The sequence below is a fragment of the Leptodactylus fuscus genome, chromosome 3 (genome assembly GCF_031893055.1).
Source record: "Leptodactylus fuscus isolate aLepFus1 chromosome 3, aLepFus1.hap2, whole genome shotgun sequence".
NCBI lineage: Eukaryota > Metazoa > Chordata > Amphibia > Anura > Leptodactylidae > Leptodactylus > Leptodactylus fuscus.
Window position 1 is genome coordinate 13,604,512 of NC_134267.1, and position 18,359 is coordinate 13,622,870.

At 46.3% G+C, this 18,359-nt stretch overlaps 2 protein-coding genes across 2 annotated transcripts in view; one reads left to right on the forward strand and one right to left on the reverse strand.

Moving 5' to 3' along the window:
* The window catches only part of TBCC (tubulin folding cofactor C), a 270,412-nt gene extending 262,096 nt beyond the window's left edge, over positions 1-8,316 (reverse strand). The window contains exon 1 of the mRNA XM_075267169.1: positions 7,302-8,316. Within this exon, the coding sequence (XP_075123270.1) occupies positions 7,320-8,285 (966 nt within the window). The 5' untranslated portion in view covers positions 8,286-8,316 and the 3' untranslated portion in view covers positions 7,302-7,319. The remainder of the gene's footprint in view (positions 1-7,301) is intronic.
* A 165-nt stretch (positions 8,317-8,481) lies between these two features.
* UTP25 (UTP25 small subunit processome component) lies at positions 8,482-17,435 on the forward strand. The gene is made up of 12 exons (XM_075267118.1): positions 8,482-8,608; positions 9,619-9,658; positions 10,340-10,592; positions 10,751-10,957; positions 11,861-11,949; positions 12,612-13,004; positions 13,265-13,481; positions 14,076-14,278; positions 14,735-14,917; positions 15,139-15,251; positions 15,875-16,120; positions 17,105-17,435. Exons 1-12 carry the CDS (start codon positions 8,502-8,504, stop codon positions 17,349-17,351), a joined length of 2,298 nt encoding a protein of 765 aa, XP_075123219.1. The 5' UTR covers positions 8,482-8,501; the 3' UTR covers positions 17,352-17,435.
* Positions 17,436-18,359: the final 924 nt, after the last annotated feature.

The following is an 18,359-nucleotide window of genomic DNA, read 5'->3' on the forward strand; positions in this document are numbered from 1 at the left end:
CCTGACAGTGTTCTACACTATGTTTTATAGATAGGTTCCTAGGAGTCCTGACAGTGTTATACACTATGTTTTATAGATAGGTTCCTAGGAGACCTGACAGTGTCATACATTATGTATTATAGATAGGTTACTAGATGCACTGATAGTGTTCTGCAATATATTTAAGGGGGCGTTCACACTACAGTCGGTGTCCGACAGGTAGTGTCCGCTGCTACTGTCCGTTCAAAATCTGGCACAGACATTAGCAGCGGACACTAGCTGTGTCCGTGACATTTTTCATTCATTTAAATGTAGATCGGGTGCGTTCTTTTACACTTCATGCATGTCCTTAAGTGTCCGTTCCTAAAGATGTCCGACTTTTCAAGCGAACAGAAAAAACCTACATGTTGAGTTTTGCTGTCCGCTTGAAAAGTCGGACATCTTTAGGAACGGACACTTAAGGACATGCATGAAGTGTAAAAGAACGCACTTGATCTACATTTAAATGAATGAAAAATGTCACGGACACAGCTAGTGTCCGCTGCTAATGTCCGTGCCAGATTTTGAACGGACAGTAGCAGCGGACACTACCTGTCAGACACCGACGGTAGTGTGAACGCCCCCTAAGCCATTTTACAGTGTGATTCGCACTGAACTAGTTTGACCTGAAACGATTCTTGGACCTGAGCCACCTGAACCTGAAATGAATCCTGAGAGGTTCACTCATCTCCACTACGCAGAAGAGGCATCAGACCCCCCCACCCATACAGTTATTATCATATATCCTGTGGCTAGGGGATAACTTGAAAATACTAATACACCTCTGGTAATGTAATTATCTGATTCTCCATGGGGTTCCTGTGGCTCTATAATACTGTATACCTGGAGTTCCTGTGGCTCTATAATACTGTATACCTGGAGTTCCTGTGGCTCTATAATACTGTATACCTGGAGTTCCTGTGGCTGTATAATACTGTATACCTGGGGTTCCTGCGGCTCTATAATACCATACCTCCCAACTTTTGAAGAACCGAAAGAGGGACAAAATGTAACATTCACAATATTAGCTAAATTTCTGCAATAGAAAGGACGGTGACATTACACAGAGAAGAAAGCCGGATGGCAGCAACGAAGGGGGAGGATACAAATATGGCACGCAAACAGTGAACCTTGCAGTGAGGACAGTGGTAAGCTAACCTCAGCTAAACCACTGACCTAGTGTACACGGCGTGCGATTAGTAGAGAGACGGATAAGTGACCGGCGCAGCAGACCGACTGACCCCATATATATGACATCAATGTATGGCCAGGAGAAAGTTGTCATCTATGGAAATCCTCCCAGCGGATACACACAGGGCCCAGGACGATAGATATATGATATATACATATACACTCACCGGCCACTTTATTAGGTACACCTGTCCAACTGCTCGTTAACACTTAATTTCTAATCAGCCAATCACATGGCGGCAACTCAGTGCATTTAGGCATGTAGACATGGTCAAGACAATCTCCTGCAGTTCAAACCGAGCATCAGTATGGGGAAGAAAGGTGATTTGAGTGCCTTTGCACGTGGCATGGTTGTTGGTGTCAGAAGGGCTGGTCTGAGTATTTCAGAAACTGCTGATCTACTGGGATTTTCACGCACAACCATCTCTAGGGTTTACAGAGAATGGTCCGAAAAAGAAAAAACATCCAGTGAGCGGCAGTTCTGTGGGCGGAAATGCGTTGTTGATGCCAGAGGTCAGAGGAGAATGGCCAGACTGGTTCGAGCTGATAGAAAGGCAACAGTGACTCAAATAGCCACCCGTTACAACCAAGGTAGCCAGAAGAGCATCTCTGAACGCCGCACAGTACGTCGAACTTTGAGGCAGATGGGCTACAGCAGCAGAAGACCACACCGGGTGCCACTCCTTTCAGCTAAGAACAGGAAACTGAGGCTACAATTTGCACAAGCTCATCGAAATTGGACAACTGGAGATTGGAAAAACGTTGCCTGGTCTGATGAGTCTCGATTTCTGCTGCGACATTCGGATGGTAGGGTCAGAATTTGGCATCAACAACATGAAAGCATGGATCCATCCTGCCTTGTATCGGTAACGGTTCAGGCTGGTGGTGGTGGTGTCATGGTGTGGGGAATATTTTCTTGGCACTCTTTGGGCCCCTTGGTACCAATTGAGCATCGTTGCAACGCCAAAGCCTACCTGAGTACTGTTGCTGACCATGTCCATCCCTTTATGACCACAATGTACCCAACATCTGATGGCTACTTTCAGCAGGATAATGCAATGCCATGTCATAAAGCTGGAATCATCTCAGACTGGTTTCTTGAACATGACAATGAGTTCACTGTACTCCAATGGCCTCCACAGTCACCAGATCTCAATCCAATAGAGGAGCATCTTTGGGATGTGGTGGAACGGGAGATTCGCATCATGGATGTGCAGCCGACAAATCTGCGGCAACTGTGTGATGCCATCATGTCAATATGGACCAAAATCTCTGAGGAATGCTTCCAGCACCTTGTTGAATCTATGCCACGAAGAATTGAGGCAGTTCTGAAGGCAAAAGGGGGTCCAACCCGTTACTAGCATGGTGTACCTAATAAAGTGGCCGGTGAGTGTATATATATATATATATATATATATATATATATTAGTGCTCCTGCATTCACTGTCCACTCTATTGTAAGATTTTCGTGCTCTCATAGTGCTGTTCTCTTGTTTTATTATACTGTACTTTCTTCTATCAATGATAAAATCTTAGCCAAGGCGTTCACCTATATGTAATGTATTGGAATAGCGCCATCTGCTGTACATAGGTGCTATTCCCTATATCTTGGCATTGCCTCAGTATATCACCTGCAATTACAAATCCGCCAAAAGACTTGTATGATCCCCTATTCCTGTATGGGTAAGTCTATGCTGCAAATACAGACAGGAATAGGACCTGCTCCCTATTTTGCGGCCCGGACACTGATCAGTAAAAACCAGGGCAGCTTTTCCTCCAGACTAAAACATTGCAGTAAACTACCAATAAGAATTTTTGCAGTCGTCTCTGTGTTTAACTCGCGGAGCATTGCCGAGCCCATTTGTCTCCACTTCCAAGATGGGAGCAGAAGAGCGATGTACAGGGTCACTGTCTCTGACTGTTCTCATTCACTGGCAGCAAGCAAAGATCTTGCAAAGTTTGAAGAACTGAAACTGAAAGTATGTTAGAAACCGGAATGAAACAGTTTGTGCCACGATCCACATTACAGGGAATAAGTGTCTGATAGATGGGGGCCTCAGCAGTTGTACAGGTGGACCCTCGCCCATCTCCAGAATTGGGATCCTGTGGCTCTCTACTTGAATGGAGCAATGACACTACTAGAGATGAGCGAGTACTGTTGGGATCAGCCGATCCGAACAGCACGCTCGCATAGAAATGAATGGACGTAGCCGGCACGCGGGGGGTTAAGCGGCCGGCCGCCGTCAAAGCGGAAGTACCAGGTGCATCTATTCATTTCTATGGAGCGTGCTGTTCGGATCGGCTGATCCCAACAGTACTCGCTCATCTCTAGACACTACTATTTTGTTAAAAAAAAAAAAAAAAAATTGAACCCTGACACCACAACAACATGAGTGACTAGAAAATCCATCCTATCCTAATACAATTTCCATACAGCTGTAATCTGTTACAATGTATCAGTCTGGATATCAGCTATCAGTGTACCTAGGACATAGATATATACCACACTATGGCTGACAGGCTATGTGCACACTACCATTATTAGAGTCTGTTGCTTTTATCTGTCACAGGATAAGAGCAATGGGCATTAACTGTAGCAGAGTAATGGACACAGACACTTATTGTCTCTCTGATTCATTCTCACCTTGACTACTGTAACTCCTTACTAATCGGTCTTCCCCTCACTAAACTCTCCCCTCTACAATCTATTCTGAATGCAGCGGCCAGGCTCATCTATCAGGCTAGACGCTACAGCGATGCCTCTGGTCTGTGCCAGTCACTACATTGGCTGCCTATTCATTATAGAATACAATATAAAGTTCTCCCCCTCCCCCACAAGGCTCTCCATAATGCCGCACCTCTATACACTTCCTCCCTCATCTCTGTCTACCGCCCAACCCGTGCTCTCCGCTCACTCAATGACCTAACACTTACATCCCCTATTATCAGAACCTCCCCCGCTCGTATACAAGACTTCTCCCGAGCTGCACCACTTCTCTGGAATGCTCTACCCCGGACAATCAGATTAACTCCCAATTTCTACAGCTTCAAATGCAAACTAAAGACGCATCTTATCAGACCGGCCTATCACAATTCCTAATGTAATCCCTTCTGTACTATCATTAGAATCCCCCAAATTTAACCCTACTCTGTCCCCGCTCCCACATTACCCCACATGATATGATGTAATCTCAGGATAACTTTATAGGTCGGAGCTCCATCCACATGTTACAGGACACCACTAGTGATGGCTCATAAAGTTTTATGTTTGTGTAATGACAGTCACCTCTATTACAGAAGTGTCTGAACACTGTATAAGCAATGCCGCCCCTGCTACCTCTTGTGTCACCCCCTCTACCTCATAGATTGTAAGCTCTTGTGAGCAGGGCCCTCAGTCCCATTGTGTGAAATGACTTTCTTTGTAATGTATCTTCCTGTCTGTATTTGAACCCTACAAATTGTACAGCGCTGCGGAATATGTTGGTTCTATATAAATACAATTCATTCATTCAGACTGAGCCCCCTCCATTGTTCCCATTGACACTAATGCAAACAACAAGATGGACACTTTTTCCTTTATGGAGCAGGAAGTAGACAGCGCCATTCTCTGTATAGTGGCTGGACCAGTTACTGCAGGCCAGCTCCTATTGATCGGAGTGGGACCTAAGCTGCTGTCTCAGTATGGCCACTACGCTCCATTCTCTGTGTATCAGCTGATCAGTGGGGGTGTTGGGTGTCACACCCCGAGAGATCTGACATTTGTGACCTGTCTTTAGGATACGTCATCAGTATTTTTAGCCCTTAAACAACCATATACTGTATTACATAATCATTATTTAATTCCATTAAGCCATTTATTCTGGACATCTATTATTCAACAAAGCATAACAAATAACTAAAATGATATCGTACAATATGCAACATAATATCTTCCTAAAAGACTGATGAAATAATCAAAAAAAGAGCAATTACATAATAAATTAAGAGCTGGTATTACAAGACAGAACATAGAATAGAACGCAGCATTCAAATTAACGTGGCTGAGCTGCAATACTTAACACTGCCTATGGACAATGGTGGTGCTGTTGAGCTTTAGGTTATAGGCCTGGTCAAAAATATGTGATATGTAGGGGACTCCTACTTCACATATATCAAGGTAAGAATACAAAGTGCTTTTTTTGTGGAGCTTTTCATCAGATACAGGGCAGCATTGTGTCAGGTCTATCAGCTGAGTCAAGTACTGAGGAGGGTACAAGCGAAGCTCTGACATCTATGTATAGGCCAAAAGCTGACAAAACCAAAGCAGAGGGTCAGGAGGTTCAGAACTGTGGAATGATATGGAGTATGACCTCCGGCTTACAGGTAGCACGGACTCCATTCAAGGTTTTATTCATTTTATACTGCAGAGCCATTACTCCATGTGATCTGGAAGCATATAGCCAATATAAGTTAGTGATGGCCTATCCTAAGTATAGGTTACCAATACAAGATTGCTGTGGGTTCAACACCCCCTATTGATCAGCTGTGTAGAGTCCGACACAGACACAACTCTGTACGGGGTGTCAATGTACCATGCAGCTGCAGCTCCCATTCAAGTGAATAGTAACAGTATGGACGTGACCCAGTGTATGGAGCAGCCAGCTACCGACCCCTTCCTCTATGCAGATGTCAGCTGAGATTAGTAGGGTGCGCTCTGATGTATCCCCACTGAACTCATACTGATGACTTCTCTGAGGCTGAGGCCCCACGTTGCAGAAATGCAGCTTTATTTGTTGCAGATTTTGTTGTGTTTTTTTGAGCCAAAGCTAGAAGTGGATGTAGCAGAAGGGAGAAGTACAAGAACCTCATAAATATTTCCCATTCCTTTGGTGGCCATTCATGGCTTTGGCTCAAAAAAAAACACATTTCCACAATGTGGGGCCTTAGCCTTAAAGAGGTTTTCCAGGCTTAAAATATTGATGGCTTGTTCAAAAGATTGGTCATCAAGATCAGATCACTTAAGGTTCAATAACCGGGATCCTCACAGATCAGATAGTCTCAGAGAATGGAGCAGGAAGCAGACAGCTCTGTTCTCTATATAATTGTGAAACTAAGGGAGCCTTCACATGGAGTAAACACGCGTGTATTTTTGCAAAATGCACGTGTAAAAATACGCCTGTAAAATGTCATTGAAATCAATGGGAGTCTTATTTTTACACACGTATTTTGCAAAAATACACGCGCGTTTATTCCGTGTGAAGGCTCCTTAAGTCACTGCAGTCTCATTCAAATGACCAGGAGTTGATCTTCAATACCTGGTCTGGCCACTACACAAAGAACAGCACTGTCTGCTTCCTGCTCCATTCTCTGGGTATAACTTGCTAATGGATGGGGGTGCTGGGTGTCATGTCCACCTTTAGATGGGCTGTACCATGAACACGACTTCTCCCCTATCCACAGGGTGGGTTTTGAGAGTCATTAAAGCAAATAACCCTTCAAAAGGCCACTAGCACAGTGCTAGGATAAACCTCCCTATTATGATATAGGGGTCTAAGCTATGGACTGCTGCTGGCTCCATTCACTTAAGCAGGTGACCAGGAGCACAACGTGCATCGTTTTTTGGACCGTTTAAGGTTCTAGCGCCTTTTCTTGATTATAGGGCACCCCACTACCGTGCAGAATTTCCCACAATGCATCACAACAACCTTTGAACAGAAGGTTCCTGTGCAAGTTGCTGCCGCCTGAGAGCTAACAGGAAAGCAGCAGATTTCTGAGCACACTTCTGGATAGGAGCGCAGCGACGTTCCAAGGATTACATGCAGATTGGACTTGTTTTTCAACATTTTAATCTCTGATGATGTATCTGGCTACAGTTGCATCAAAATCACATACTTAAGACTGGGGAAGTGACAACTAACGCCACCTGTGATACCGGACGGCAGAGGCGGAGGAGACCCGGTAGTCACCATTTTTTTACATTAACAAGGACCATATATCGGCAATGTTCTGCTTGGCATCATATGATCTATGTAAACCGGTAATAAATAGGCTCTTTGGAGTAGGCACGGTATACAAGGCATACAATTACAAGCATATATACGGTTGGTCTCCACGTGACGCGATATGGGGTATCAGTTCCAGTGGGTGATCCTCTCCTCCTCAGGGATGATACTCCAGTTTGGTGACTTGACGTCCATCGCCAACCAGTTGAAGTCGTCCACCTGGTCCCAGTTGTTCCGGCTCTGGTCCAGGCCGGCCTGCTCATAGTCTTGTTGGATTGTGGGGTAGCTCCAGGTGAAGGGGGCAAAGAGTAGACCAGTGCAGTCCTCTATGATGGCGCGGCTGGTGACGTGCAGGTAGAAGCGACTGTCCTTGGAGCTGTGGGTGCGGAGTTGTTGGCAGGGGAAGGTGAAGAGGCAGTTGGTGCAGTTATCCACAAATACGGAGGAGGACACCGGGCCGCACAATACCTTACACCCGCTCAGGTCCCTGATGTGCAGGGTGGCGGGGGTCCCGGGCAGGGTGATGGTGCAGTCACGTAGTTTGCTCAGCTGCACGTCCTTCTGCCGGATCTCCTCGGCCTCCATGAAGAGTAGCTGCCCGCTCAGGCCCTGTATGCCACACTGGGTGGCGGGCTGTGCAGGGATCTCCTTGGCCACGGTGGGCGGTGGCGGGACGGTCGCTGCTGGGGCCTCCTTCTTCCGGGACTTAAAGGCGAATTTCTTCTTGGGCTGGGTCTGCTGGCGCCGGCCCTCCAGGGCCACCTGCAGCCGGGTGATGTGATCCTGGGCCTGGCGGATGTCATAGGACGGCAGGAACATCATACTATCATTCAGCAGCTTCTGCAGCCGCTGGAGCCGAGCCGACACCTCATCCAAAACCTCAACTCCGACAACCGCATCCTCCCCGCCCAACACCTCCTCAATGGCGGCTCTCTCTAGGCCGAAGCAGGAGTTGAAGTACCCGCTCTTCTCCTCATGCACGGCCTGGTCGTCCTTCTCCTGCCGCTTCTTCTCCGCCTCCCGCTGCCTCTCCTCCTCCCTCCGCTGCAGCCTCTCCGGTAACCGAGGCCGCTCCACAGAACCTTCCACCTCCATAGTGACAGCAGCTAGCAGGGAATGCTGGGAGAAGCCGAGGCGCAGCACACTGACGTCACGCGCCGGTCACCTGACCATGCTGGAATGTCCCCCGGCTTTCTCGTCACGTGATCATATGCTCTTGCTTGGATTGGAGCGAGGAGTCGTGACGTCATCCAGTAAGCGACAGTTATCCTATAGCGCATGCGTGGTAACACACGTGTAACAGGGCACAACATGGGGAAGAGAAGGAGGCAAAGAGGAGAGGAGAGTGTCAGCTCCTTGACCAAGAAGCAGAAGAAGCACCTCAAGGAGTTTGGGGAGCAGCATCCTTTTTACGACCAGTAAGTGTGGGCTGGAAATTCAGGGCCGAACTGGTGGAAGGAATTGTCTATAGGGCAGTCTGAGGATCTAAGGTGAAGATGGCTGTGCCATGAGATACATTTGGCTTATTTGTTGCGATTGCGTGATGTGGCGAGTGATGTGGCCGCCATTCTCTCCGATCTGCTCGCTACAAGTCACCTTCATACCCAATCCTCCATGAGAACCTTTCCTGACACTTCTGGTTCACAAAGTATTTGCGTTTCTTATGAAATATCAATGTTGGAGTATTTATTTATATACATTTGGCCTGTTCCTCAATAAATCCTCCTGGAAATGTATGAATAGATTGATGACAGCTGGGTGTAACCGCTTATCTTGTCAGTGCGGGGTGTCTGGATTCCCTCTACAAAGTATCAGGCTATGTTTGGACATAGCAGGAATATAAATGCCAATTATCAATATAGTTTTACATTTCCAGGAGGAATAACAAAGGAATGGCACCAGGCAGAGTTATATGAGGTGATGCTTTGCAATTGCTATTTTGTGGGGTGGACAGGTTACTATTATAGACATGTCAGGCCTTCTTTAATTGGGATTGTAATAATAATGACCTAATCTTAGGATAGATGATCAATATCTGATCGGAGGGGCTCCAACACTCAGGTCCCGTACGGATCAGCTGCTTGAAGAGACCTCAGCGTTGTGCCTCACTGAATACCAAATGCAATACCGGAGACTGTGTAGTGACTGTGCTTGGTATTGCAGCTCAGCCCCATTCAACAGGACTGAGCTTCAATCAGGTCACATGATAAACGAGTGTCACTGGACTTAGCACTCACAGGATGGTCACTGAGCTCCTGATCTGTTGGGGTCCTAAGTGTCTGTCCACCACTGATCAGACCTATTCTAACTCCCCTTTATAAATGGGTTAGAATCCTAAAATCACTTTCTGTAATTCCTTGTATATAGATTTTTGGTTTTGTAGCACTGGAGTGACAGCGCTTATTGTTACCTTGTTATGTTGTTACAGAGTCGCTAAAGTAGAAGAAAGAACGCAGCTGGTGGATCTGGTGAGTGACCGTCATATATACAACCCCTGATAGCCAGCTGGAATCTGCATTCTAGGCATTTCACGCCCATTCACAGGCAATAAAAATTTAAGCGTGGATTTTTAGCTCTGCCATGGGTGAAAGATTGCAGTGAAAATAAGTAGCCTGCTATTTTTTTGCACTGAAGAGCTGAGGACTAGTCCCATTGAAAGACAATGGAGCTTATTCTAATGCAGATCTGCAGCAATGCAAGCTATACATTAAGCAGGGTCTACCTTGATTTTCTGCAGTGGTTCTGCACAATGGATAGCGTTAAGGTAAAACAATTCCAACAAGATTTGTAGTTGCAGCTGCGACAACAAACCGTTCTATAAGACTGAATCATACTGTAAGGGTCTGTTCGCACAGGAGGGGTACACTGCAGATTTTCTTTCTGGATTTGTGGATGGAAAATCTGCAGAGTGCTATAGTATCAGCAAAGTGGGCACCATTTGTTTAAATTTTGTTCATCTGCTGTTGAAAAAATCTGTAGCAGAAATTGACCCTTGGTATTTTAAATCCAGTTTCTGCTGCAGATGGGGATTTTGCAGTGGGAGAGGTGTATGTGGGAATTCACATGTTGCCCCAGTTTTTCGGATTGACTTTGGAATTTGTCAGACACGGAGCAGTTTGATCATTTGTGGGGGTTTCTTAATTTTTCAGCCTGACAGTTCGGAGGATGAATCCCGTGCAGAGAGCGAGGTCGAGAGTGAGGAAGAGAACACCAACATGTATCAGCAGCTGCTGGCAACACTAAGGCATGTGTCTGATGATGAAGATGATGATGAAGAAGATGAGGATGAGGATGAGGGCGGGGCACCGGTGGAGGATGAGAATGAAGAGTTGGCTTCTGATGCAGAAGATGAGGACATTGAAGAAGAGCAAGAGGCAGACGGGGACGATGAGGCCCCAGGAGGTAGTAACTAGCCAAGTCCTTTGCTATAGATGCCAAACATCTCCCATTCCAACATTTGGGTTTCTTTCGGTGCATGTTGTATTAGCCGGAATCCCATCAGGTTCCAGATTGAAGGTTTAACATTGCACTTGTTATTAATGTCGTGTGTATTGTTTCAGAGCATGCCGGTGAGGACGAGGAACACGGAGATGACAAAGAGCCGACAGAGCCCGGAGATCCAGCTCAGGAAGACGGAGAGGATTTCACAGATAGTAAACACGAATCTAGATTCAGTTTAGAGACCAATTTCTTGGAGGAAGAAGAAGAAGAAGATGCTGAAGCCGACAAGAAGGAGGCTGCAGAGCCCTCCGTGGTAAATTCCGAAGGTAATCTTATATTCTTCCATTTGTTTTCTATCAAAGGGTAATCGGTATATATCATGAAGACCACTCCTCTAATTATGTCTCATTCTGTATCACTTCATATGGGCAGAGGTTGTCTGTTTGAGACCTCCCTCCAGAAATCGGAACTGAGCCCCTCTGGTGGTTTGGTACCTGTTTTTGGTGGACTGGAGCCATCCCTGTTTTACACGGGGACCTGTATTAGGTGTGGTACAGACCGAAATGTCAGGATCGTTTCCCTTTTCACTTCGGGTTTCCATACGTGATCTCTCTCCATACTTGCTGGTTGTATGTGTTCTGCCTGTGATGCATCTGCTTTACTGTGTGCCCTGGGCCATTCAGATATGTTCTGCCTCATGCTATCTCGCTGAACCACTGAGAGAGAAGCTGCAGTTGTCTGGGAACGGGCTTGCTGTAGTATAGGGATATGACAGGGATGTTTCTATACTTGCTGTCAGTTATCGTCACTGCTTTGTCTCACACATTCCTACAGCTTAACTGGATAAAGCGTTTCTTGGAAGGTCTCTGCTTATGATAGGTCATCAATATCAGATCAATGAAGGGGACAACCTTTGGCATCTCCACCAGTCAGCTATTTGTAGAGGCAGTGGCACTTGAGCACTATGGCCTCTTCATTGATTATATTGTCCTGTCTACCTTCACGTTATCTACATAGATCTTTATATCCGCTAAGTAGAGGTTGTGCGGGTACATGGACTGGGGTATACAATGGAGGGGTTGCAGCCCTATCACACAGCTGAATGGCAGGGGGTGCCAAAAATGGGACTGCACCCTTGATCTGTGCTAAAACCAAGATTGTGATTCTGGGAAACTTCAAATGCAAGTAACTGTACATGATGATCTTGATGATTCTTCTACTTTCTTTAGATCCATTTAAGAAACACATTGAGCGTGAACTAGAAGAAGACGACATTAACCAAATTACCGGCAACCCTAAAACAACGTCGTCTGTGAAGGTAAAGCACAATAACACTGGCGTGAATTACAGTAGTGATTTTTACCTCTTCAGGGTCACACACTTACACTTTCCCAACGGTGCAGAGTCGGTGTAGTACAGTCTCCTCTCTGGTTTGTTGACACTCGGTCCTAAACATGGTTACTGATGTGTCCGTCAGTGGCCTCCTTTGAATAACACTGAGCACTGTGTTGCACTTGCAGTAGTTTTCCATCCCAAGCACAGTTTTGATCTGTAGAGGTCACTGATGGACAGGTTCGGTCATGTGAGGACCAGATGGGAGCAGACTGTACTAAATACAGGGGCCACACTTCTCACACACTCCTTGCTATGTTGCATGCTCTATGTTTATTACAGGATGCCTCAGCGTAGACCAGGGATAGGCAACCTTTGACACTCCAGCTGTTGTACAACTACAACTCCCAGCATGCATACTTGCTCTGCTGTTCCTGGAACTCCCATGGAAGTGAATGGAGCATGTTGGGAGTTGTAGTTGCACAGCTGCTGGAGAGCCGAAGGTTCCCGACCCCTGGTGTAGACCGTACTCCTCTGTGCACCTTGCAGCAGTCTGAGATGGGGTCGCGCACTTGGCACAGACTATTGTATACTGAATTATCCAGTAATATGAGTTAACTAGTTTGCTTAATGTTTCTGTGTCTTCAGTGGCCAGCACTAGGACAACTGGTTTGTTCATCGTCCTTGAAAAAGGTCCAGCCATTAAAATCTGAGAAAGAAACTGATCTGACCAAGTTCCATCTCCACAAACCGCTGGACTCCACATGGCCCAGAGTATCTGGCTCTCCTCTCCCCGACCAGAGCTTCACCCCCTTACAGAGAGAGCTTTTCACCATAATGAACTCCTACAAGGACTTGTACTATCCATCCAGGATGGTGACCGCTCAGGGCGAGGAGGTCAGACATGTCTACTGTCTCCACGCTCTCAATCACGTGCTGAAGGCCAACTCTCAAGTGCTCAACAACAACTCCAAGAAGAGAGACCAGAAGAAGGGGCTTGATGAGGAGGATCTGCGAGACCAGGGACTTACCAGGCCTAAGGTAATCTCCTCTAACCTTCAACCCCTAGTGTTCATCTGGTTCCCACTAAAAACGTCCACCCAAAGTGTCCAGCTCTGAGGATACGGTTCTTCTAGCGTGCTACTTGGGTGGTTGCATGGTAGCAGGATTACTCTATTTGTCCAAGAGGAGAGAAGGAGATGCGACCGCCCGCACTGGGCACGTTAAGTGGATGTTTTTATGGGGAATCAAAGATGGAGCCTCATAGCATGGATATGACTTCATGACATTGATCTCCTCAGGTCCTCATAGTGGTGCCCTTCCGGGAATCCGCCCTGCGAGTGGTGCAACTTTTAATCAGTCTCTTGGAGGTCCCTGGCAAAAAAGTGGACGTGAGCAACAAGAAGAGATTTAAGAATGAGTTTGGCTCCGACCCGGATGAGAAACCTTCCAAACTGAAGAGGCCGGACGATTATGAAGCCATATTTGCTGGGAACATTGATGACCATTTTAGGATAGGTGAGAGTGCAAGGCTGGTGTCAGGGCTAGTGCACCCGGCCGTGTCCCTGATCTGTAACACACCGCTCCTAGCTTGTTACAGTATATACTAGGAGTGTGTACTGTCTTGTATATGTGTCTAGCAGTATCACTGCAAGGGGAGAATTCGGTGCCTTATAGAGACACATTAGGGATGGTGCAAGTACATGGAACCCATTGAAGTCAATGGGAGGCTTTTTTTTCAGCGCTGAATCTGATGCGGATTCCACACCAAATTCAGCGCCATTTTCCTCCATGTGAATGCACCTTAATGGTTTGTCCTGCCGTGTTCAACCTCTTTCTTCCCCCTATTTAACATATTAGAATGGACAAAGCTGACACAACCAGGATTTATTGTTTTTTTTTGTGGGATAGATGTTAAAAGCAGCAGGACAGCCAGTTATGGAAAGGAGTTGCACAGGATCTACAACGGTAAAATGGTCAAAAACCCATCAAATTGGCCTTGGTGCTTATGTACCAGAGATCAGGGATTAGTATGTGAGCTCTGTAGGATACAGGGACCAATACCTGCAGGGCAAATAAGTAAATCTCATCTTATCTCTTCACTTCCAACAGGAGTGTCCATCCTACAGAAGAGCATGAGGCTGTATTCACCTTTCTACTCTTCTGACATCATCATTGCTTCTCCTCTTGGTCTGCGCACCATCATTGGTAGTGAAGGCGAGAAGAAGAGGGACTTTGATTTCCTTTCTTCGATAGAGGTCCTCATCATTGATCAGGCTGACATCTACATGATGCAAAACTGGGAGCACGTGCTGGTAAGTGGACGCCATCTTGTCTGTAGATTAGCTGGTAAGTGGGCGCCATCTTGTCTGTAGATTAGATATTAACCAGACATGCAATGTGTTACAGTTCCTCCGTCTTCAGGTGATCAGGTCCTGTATTACTCAGATGGCTGATTCTTGGGAGCCTCTGTACTGCCTCATTTCCTCATAGGTGGTGTTGCTGAGGAGGTTAAGTTTTGCCGAGGGTTTCTTGAACAGATTATGTTTTTAAAGGGGTTGTTCAGACTTAGAATATCATTGGTTTTCTTTTAAAACAGCGCCACCTCTTCCCACTGGTTATTTGTGGTATTGCAACTCGATTCACTTCAGTAGACCAAGCTGCAATACCAGGCACATCCCACGCATGGGTGTGGCAGCCATGTTGTTGTAGTCCTGAATTGTTTGTCTTCCTCTACATAATCCAGCTATAACTTGCTTTTCTTCTTTCAGCACCTGATGTCTCATCTCAACCTCCAGCCAAAAGACTCTCACGGTGTGGATTTCTCCCGCGTTCGTATGTGGAGCCTCAGTAACTGGGCCAAGTACTATCGGCAGACCCTACTGTTTAGTGCCTTGCAGGATCCCCAGATAAATTCCATATTTAATAAGCATTGCTTCAATTACAGCGGACAGGTAAGTGCGGGGGCAGCCGCGTCACCCCTGCACCAATAATAGTAACCGTGGGGATCTTATAGATAGACGTAGCAGAGTTAACCCAGACTATCGCAGCGTGATATCTTGCAGGCAGATGTCAGGGATTGGGCAGATTAGGAAGAACAGATTTCGGCATGATTGATCTTTCACCTGTATCGTTCCGTATTTTGACCATTCGCTTTCTATCTGTTCCTATGCAGGTGGCTGTAAGAAACATGCCTGTCACCGGCTCCATCTCCCAAGTCCTGGTGCAGCTTCCTCACGTCTTCCAGCGTTTGGAGGCGGACAGTGTGCTTTCTGTAATCGATGCGCGGTAAGACAAAGACGCGGATTGAAGGCACATACGTTTCCAGTGATGTATAAGTGGTAGCACAAGAAAAAAATAAAAAATCTGCTTTCTTTCAAAAACATAGCGCCCCACCCGTCCACAGGCTATCAATGGTATTGCTGCTTAGTCTCATTCGCTATCAGATACGATCCATAGATGGGTGTGGTGCTGTTTTTAGAAGAAACATTCCCTTTAAAGGTTGCTGTCTTCAGAGAATTATCTTCCAATTTTCATTCTGACCACTAAACCTAATAATAGACTGATTATTGGCAATTTTTGCCAATAAAAATAACAGTTCTATAGATCACACCACCATGTTTTGGCTATAGAGTAATGAAGTTTGACTCCTCTCAGCTGCCGTACTCTATTTTAGGAATCACTCTTGTACTTGAAGTGTGAAAGTGTATTAGTAAGAGAACGGTGGCCCTCGCTTGCTGTTCCTGTGGCCCTCGCTTGCTGTTCCTGTGGCCCTCGCTTGCTGTTCCCGTGGCCCCTGGCTACCCTCTTCTACCTGTGTATGGCCATGACCAGCACTTCTTAGTCTATAATGAGATCTTTCCTATTCCTTGTTCACGTCTCACTGATTGCATCGCGATTTCTTTCCTTAGATTTAAGTTCTTCACTGAAAAGATCCTTCCGCAGTACCGAGACGCCATCATGTCGCACACCCTGATCTACATCCCTTCCTACTTCGATTATGTGCGGCTCCGAAATTACTTCACAAAGGAAGAACTGAACTTCGCGCACATCTGTGAATACACCCCAAAATCGGGCATCACCCGGGCGCGCCATTTCTTTGTAGAAGGGGAGAGGCAGTTCCTGCTGGTCACAGAGAGGTTTCACTTTTACAAGAGGTGAGGATGGTTGTGAAACCGGACGAGATATACCAAAGCCCACGTGTATACCATGCAGAGCAGTCACATATGTATTATATATGGTCACACCAAACCTTATGCTCACATGCAGCATGGATGCCCTATAGGCCACTGGAGCGGAGACTTCTAGGGACCCCTTGTGTCCATGAGCTCCTAGCCAGCGGCAATGACTACCGACATGACTAATGCAACCAATAACCGTCCCCAGCAGTGTTGTGCGATACTTAGTTGAGGCCAGTGGTCACACAATGGTGTTTATCAGACTGCATCTACAATACAATGCACATGGACCTACAGTAGTGAGTCCTGGCATCGTGTAATATTAGGCTCCATGCATATGGGGGAATCCAGGACAGAGAATCCTGGTCACGTATCCATCTCATTACCCGGCCCGAAGAGACAGTGACTCCTGGTATCTTCGTGATCTGTGATGTTGGGAGTCCCATATATTGTATATAGTATAGGACGGTGGAGTGCTAGGAGTTATGAAATCCTAGATCACTATTATATTTGGCATCCCAGTCTCCTGATTGGGTTTTAGATGTATAGAGAACCACAGACCACGGCTGGACTAAACCAAAATGCCAGGCGATAGGAATTGCGCTTCCAAAACGGGTAGACGAAAATAGCGGATTTATTTGGCAAATGCACACAACGCGTTTTGGGCCCATTCTCAAGCTGATCCGGCGAGCTGGATGCACACGGATGGGTCGGATGTCCTGTTCCTTTTCAATGATTATCGAGCAGGTCCTGTCCTGTTTTCTAACATTCACATAGAACCTTCCATTAAAATCAAATGGGGGGCGGAAGGCGCTCCTATGTCATCCTATAAAATTGCGTTCCCCCTCTTGCCTCGGCCTGCACCGATATAGTGGATTCATTCACTATTTTATGATGGTTGAGTATATATTATAGAACATGCAGATGACAGTACGTGATTTATACAAATCCTTCCATCCTTAGGTATACGCTGAAGGGCATCCGGAACCTGATCTTCTACGAGCTCCCGACTTATCCTCATTACTACAGCGAGATGTGTAACATGATGAAAGCGTGGAACAAGGGCGAGGAAGCCACGTGGACCTGCACGGTGCTGTACTCCAAGTACGATGCCCAGAGACTGGCGGCAGTGGTGGGCGCAGAGAGGACCGCTCAGATGCTGCAGTCTAAGAAGAACGTGCACCTGTTTGTCACCGGGGAAAACAACTAACCCCATCCTACAAAAGGACTAAACCTGACCCGGCCGAAGCCAGAGCCCTGCTGTACAGAATTGTTTTATTTCTATACTGTTAGTAATATTATTGGGATTTACACGTTCATTTGTTTTTTATTAATTGCACAGCATATTGGATAAAGGGGCAACACAGTGGCTCAGTGGTTAGTACTGTAGCCTTGCAGCGCTGGAGTCCTGGGTTTGAATCCGGCCAAGGACAACATCTACAAGGAGTTTGTATGTTCTCCCTATGTTTGCGTGGGTTTCCTCCCATACTCCAAAGACAGACTGATAGGGAAATGTACATTGTGATCCATATAGGGGGCTCACAATCTACATAAACTAATAATAATAATGAGTAGGGCGAGGATCAGATCTGCATTGGGGTCTCCATTGAAGGCTCTGCTGAAAATCAGCAGAGAGAAAAGCCTTGCACAGACACTTTCCCCTTTGCCAGTTTCAGTATAAAAACACCGGAAACGTGACGGACCCCATTATAGTCTATGGGGTCTGTGGGTAACCAGTGTTTGGCAGACCCAAGTGAACCTAGCGTTTGAGGGTTAAATTGAAGTTGTGCTTTGGTCCCGCTGCTCACTGGCTCTAGTGATAATGTAGCTTGCACAGTGACATCTTGTACAGTGTTAAAGTTTGCACATTAACACTTTCCTGACATCTGCACTATTATTACGGCAGATGTCGGGTGTTTAAATATATGAGTGTTAAATATTACACCCCACGGAGTGGAGACCCTGCGGCAATGATCACAAGCATAACCTTACCTAAAGCCTCGATCAAGGCTGATAAAGGAGTCATTTTCCCTACAGCACATGGGCGTCACCATTTTGGGGATTGCTGAGCCCAGGAGTGAGACTGGGGCCAGTAATCCATTGCTATGACCCCCCCCCCTTTCCATACAACACATACAAAAGTACATAAATACACAGACGGTATCCCTGTTTCTCATCCCATACAATGAACGCCGCAATAAAAATTTTTTCAATAAAA

What these genes read in the sequence shown, in the direction of transcription:
- UTP25 (XM_075267118.1), top strand. Translation starts at nt 8,502, where the DNA reads ATGGGGAAGAGAAGGAGGCAAAGAGGAGAGGAGAGTGTCAGCTCCTTG. An exon ending in AAACAACGTCGTCTGTGAAG is followed by an intron (nt 11,950 to 12,611) that starts GTAAAGCACAAT and finishes CTGTGTCTTCAG; the next exon opens with TGGCCAGCACTAGGACAACT. An exon ending in CTTTCTGTAATCGATGCGCG is followed by an intron (nt 15,252 to 15,874) that starts GTAAGACAAAGA and finishes TTCTTTCCTTAG; the next exon opens with ATTTAAGTTCTTCACTGAAA.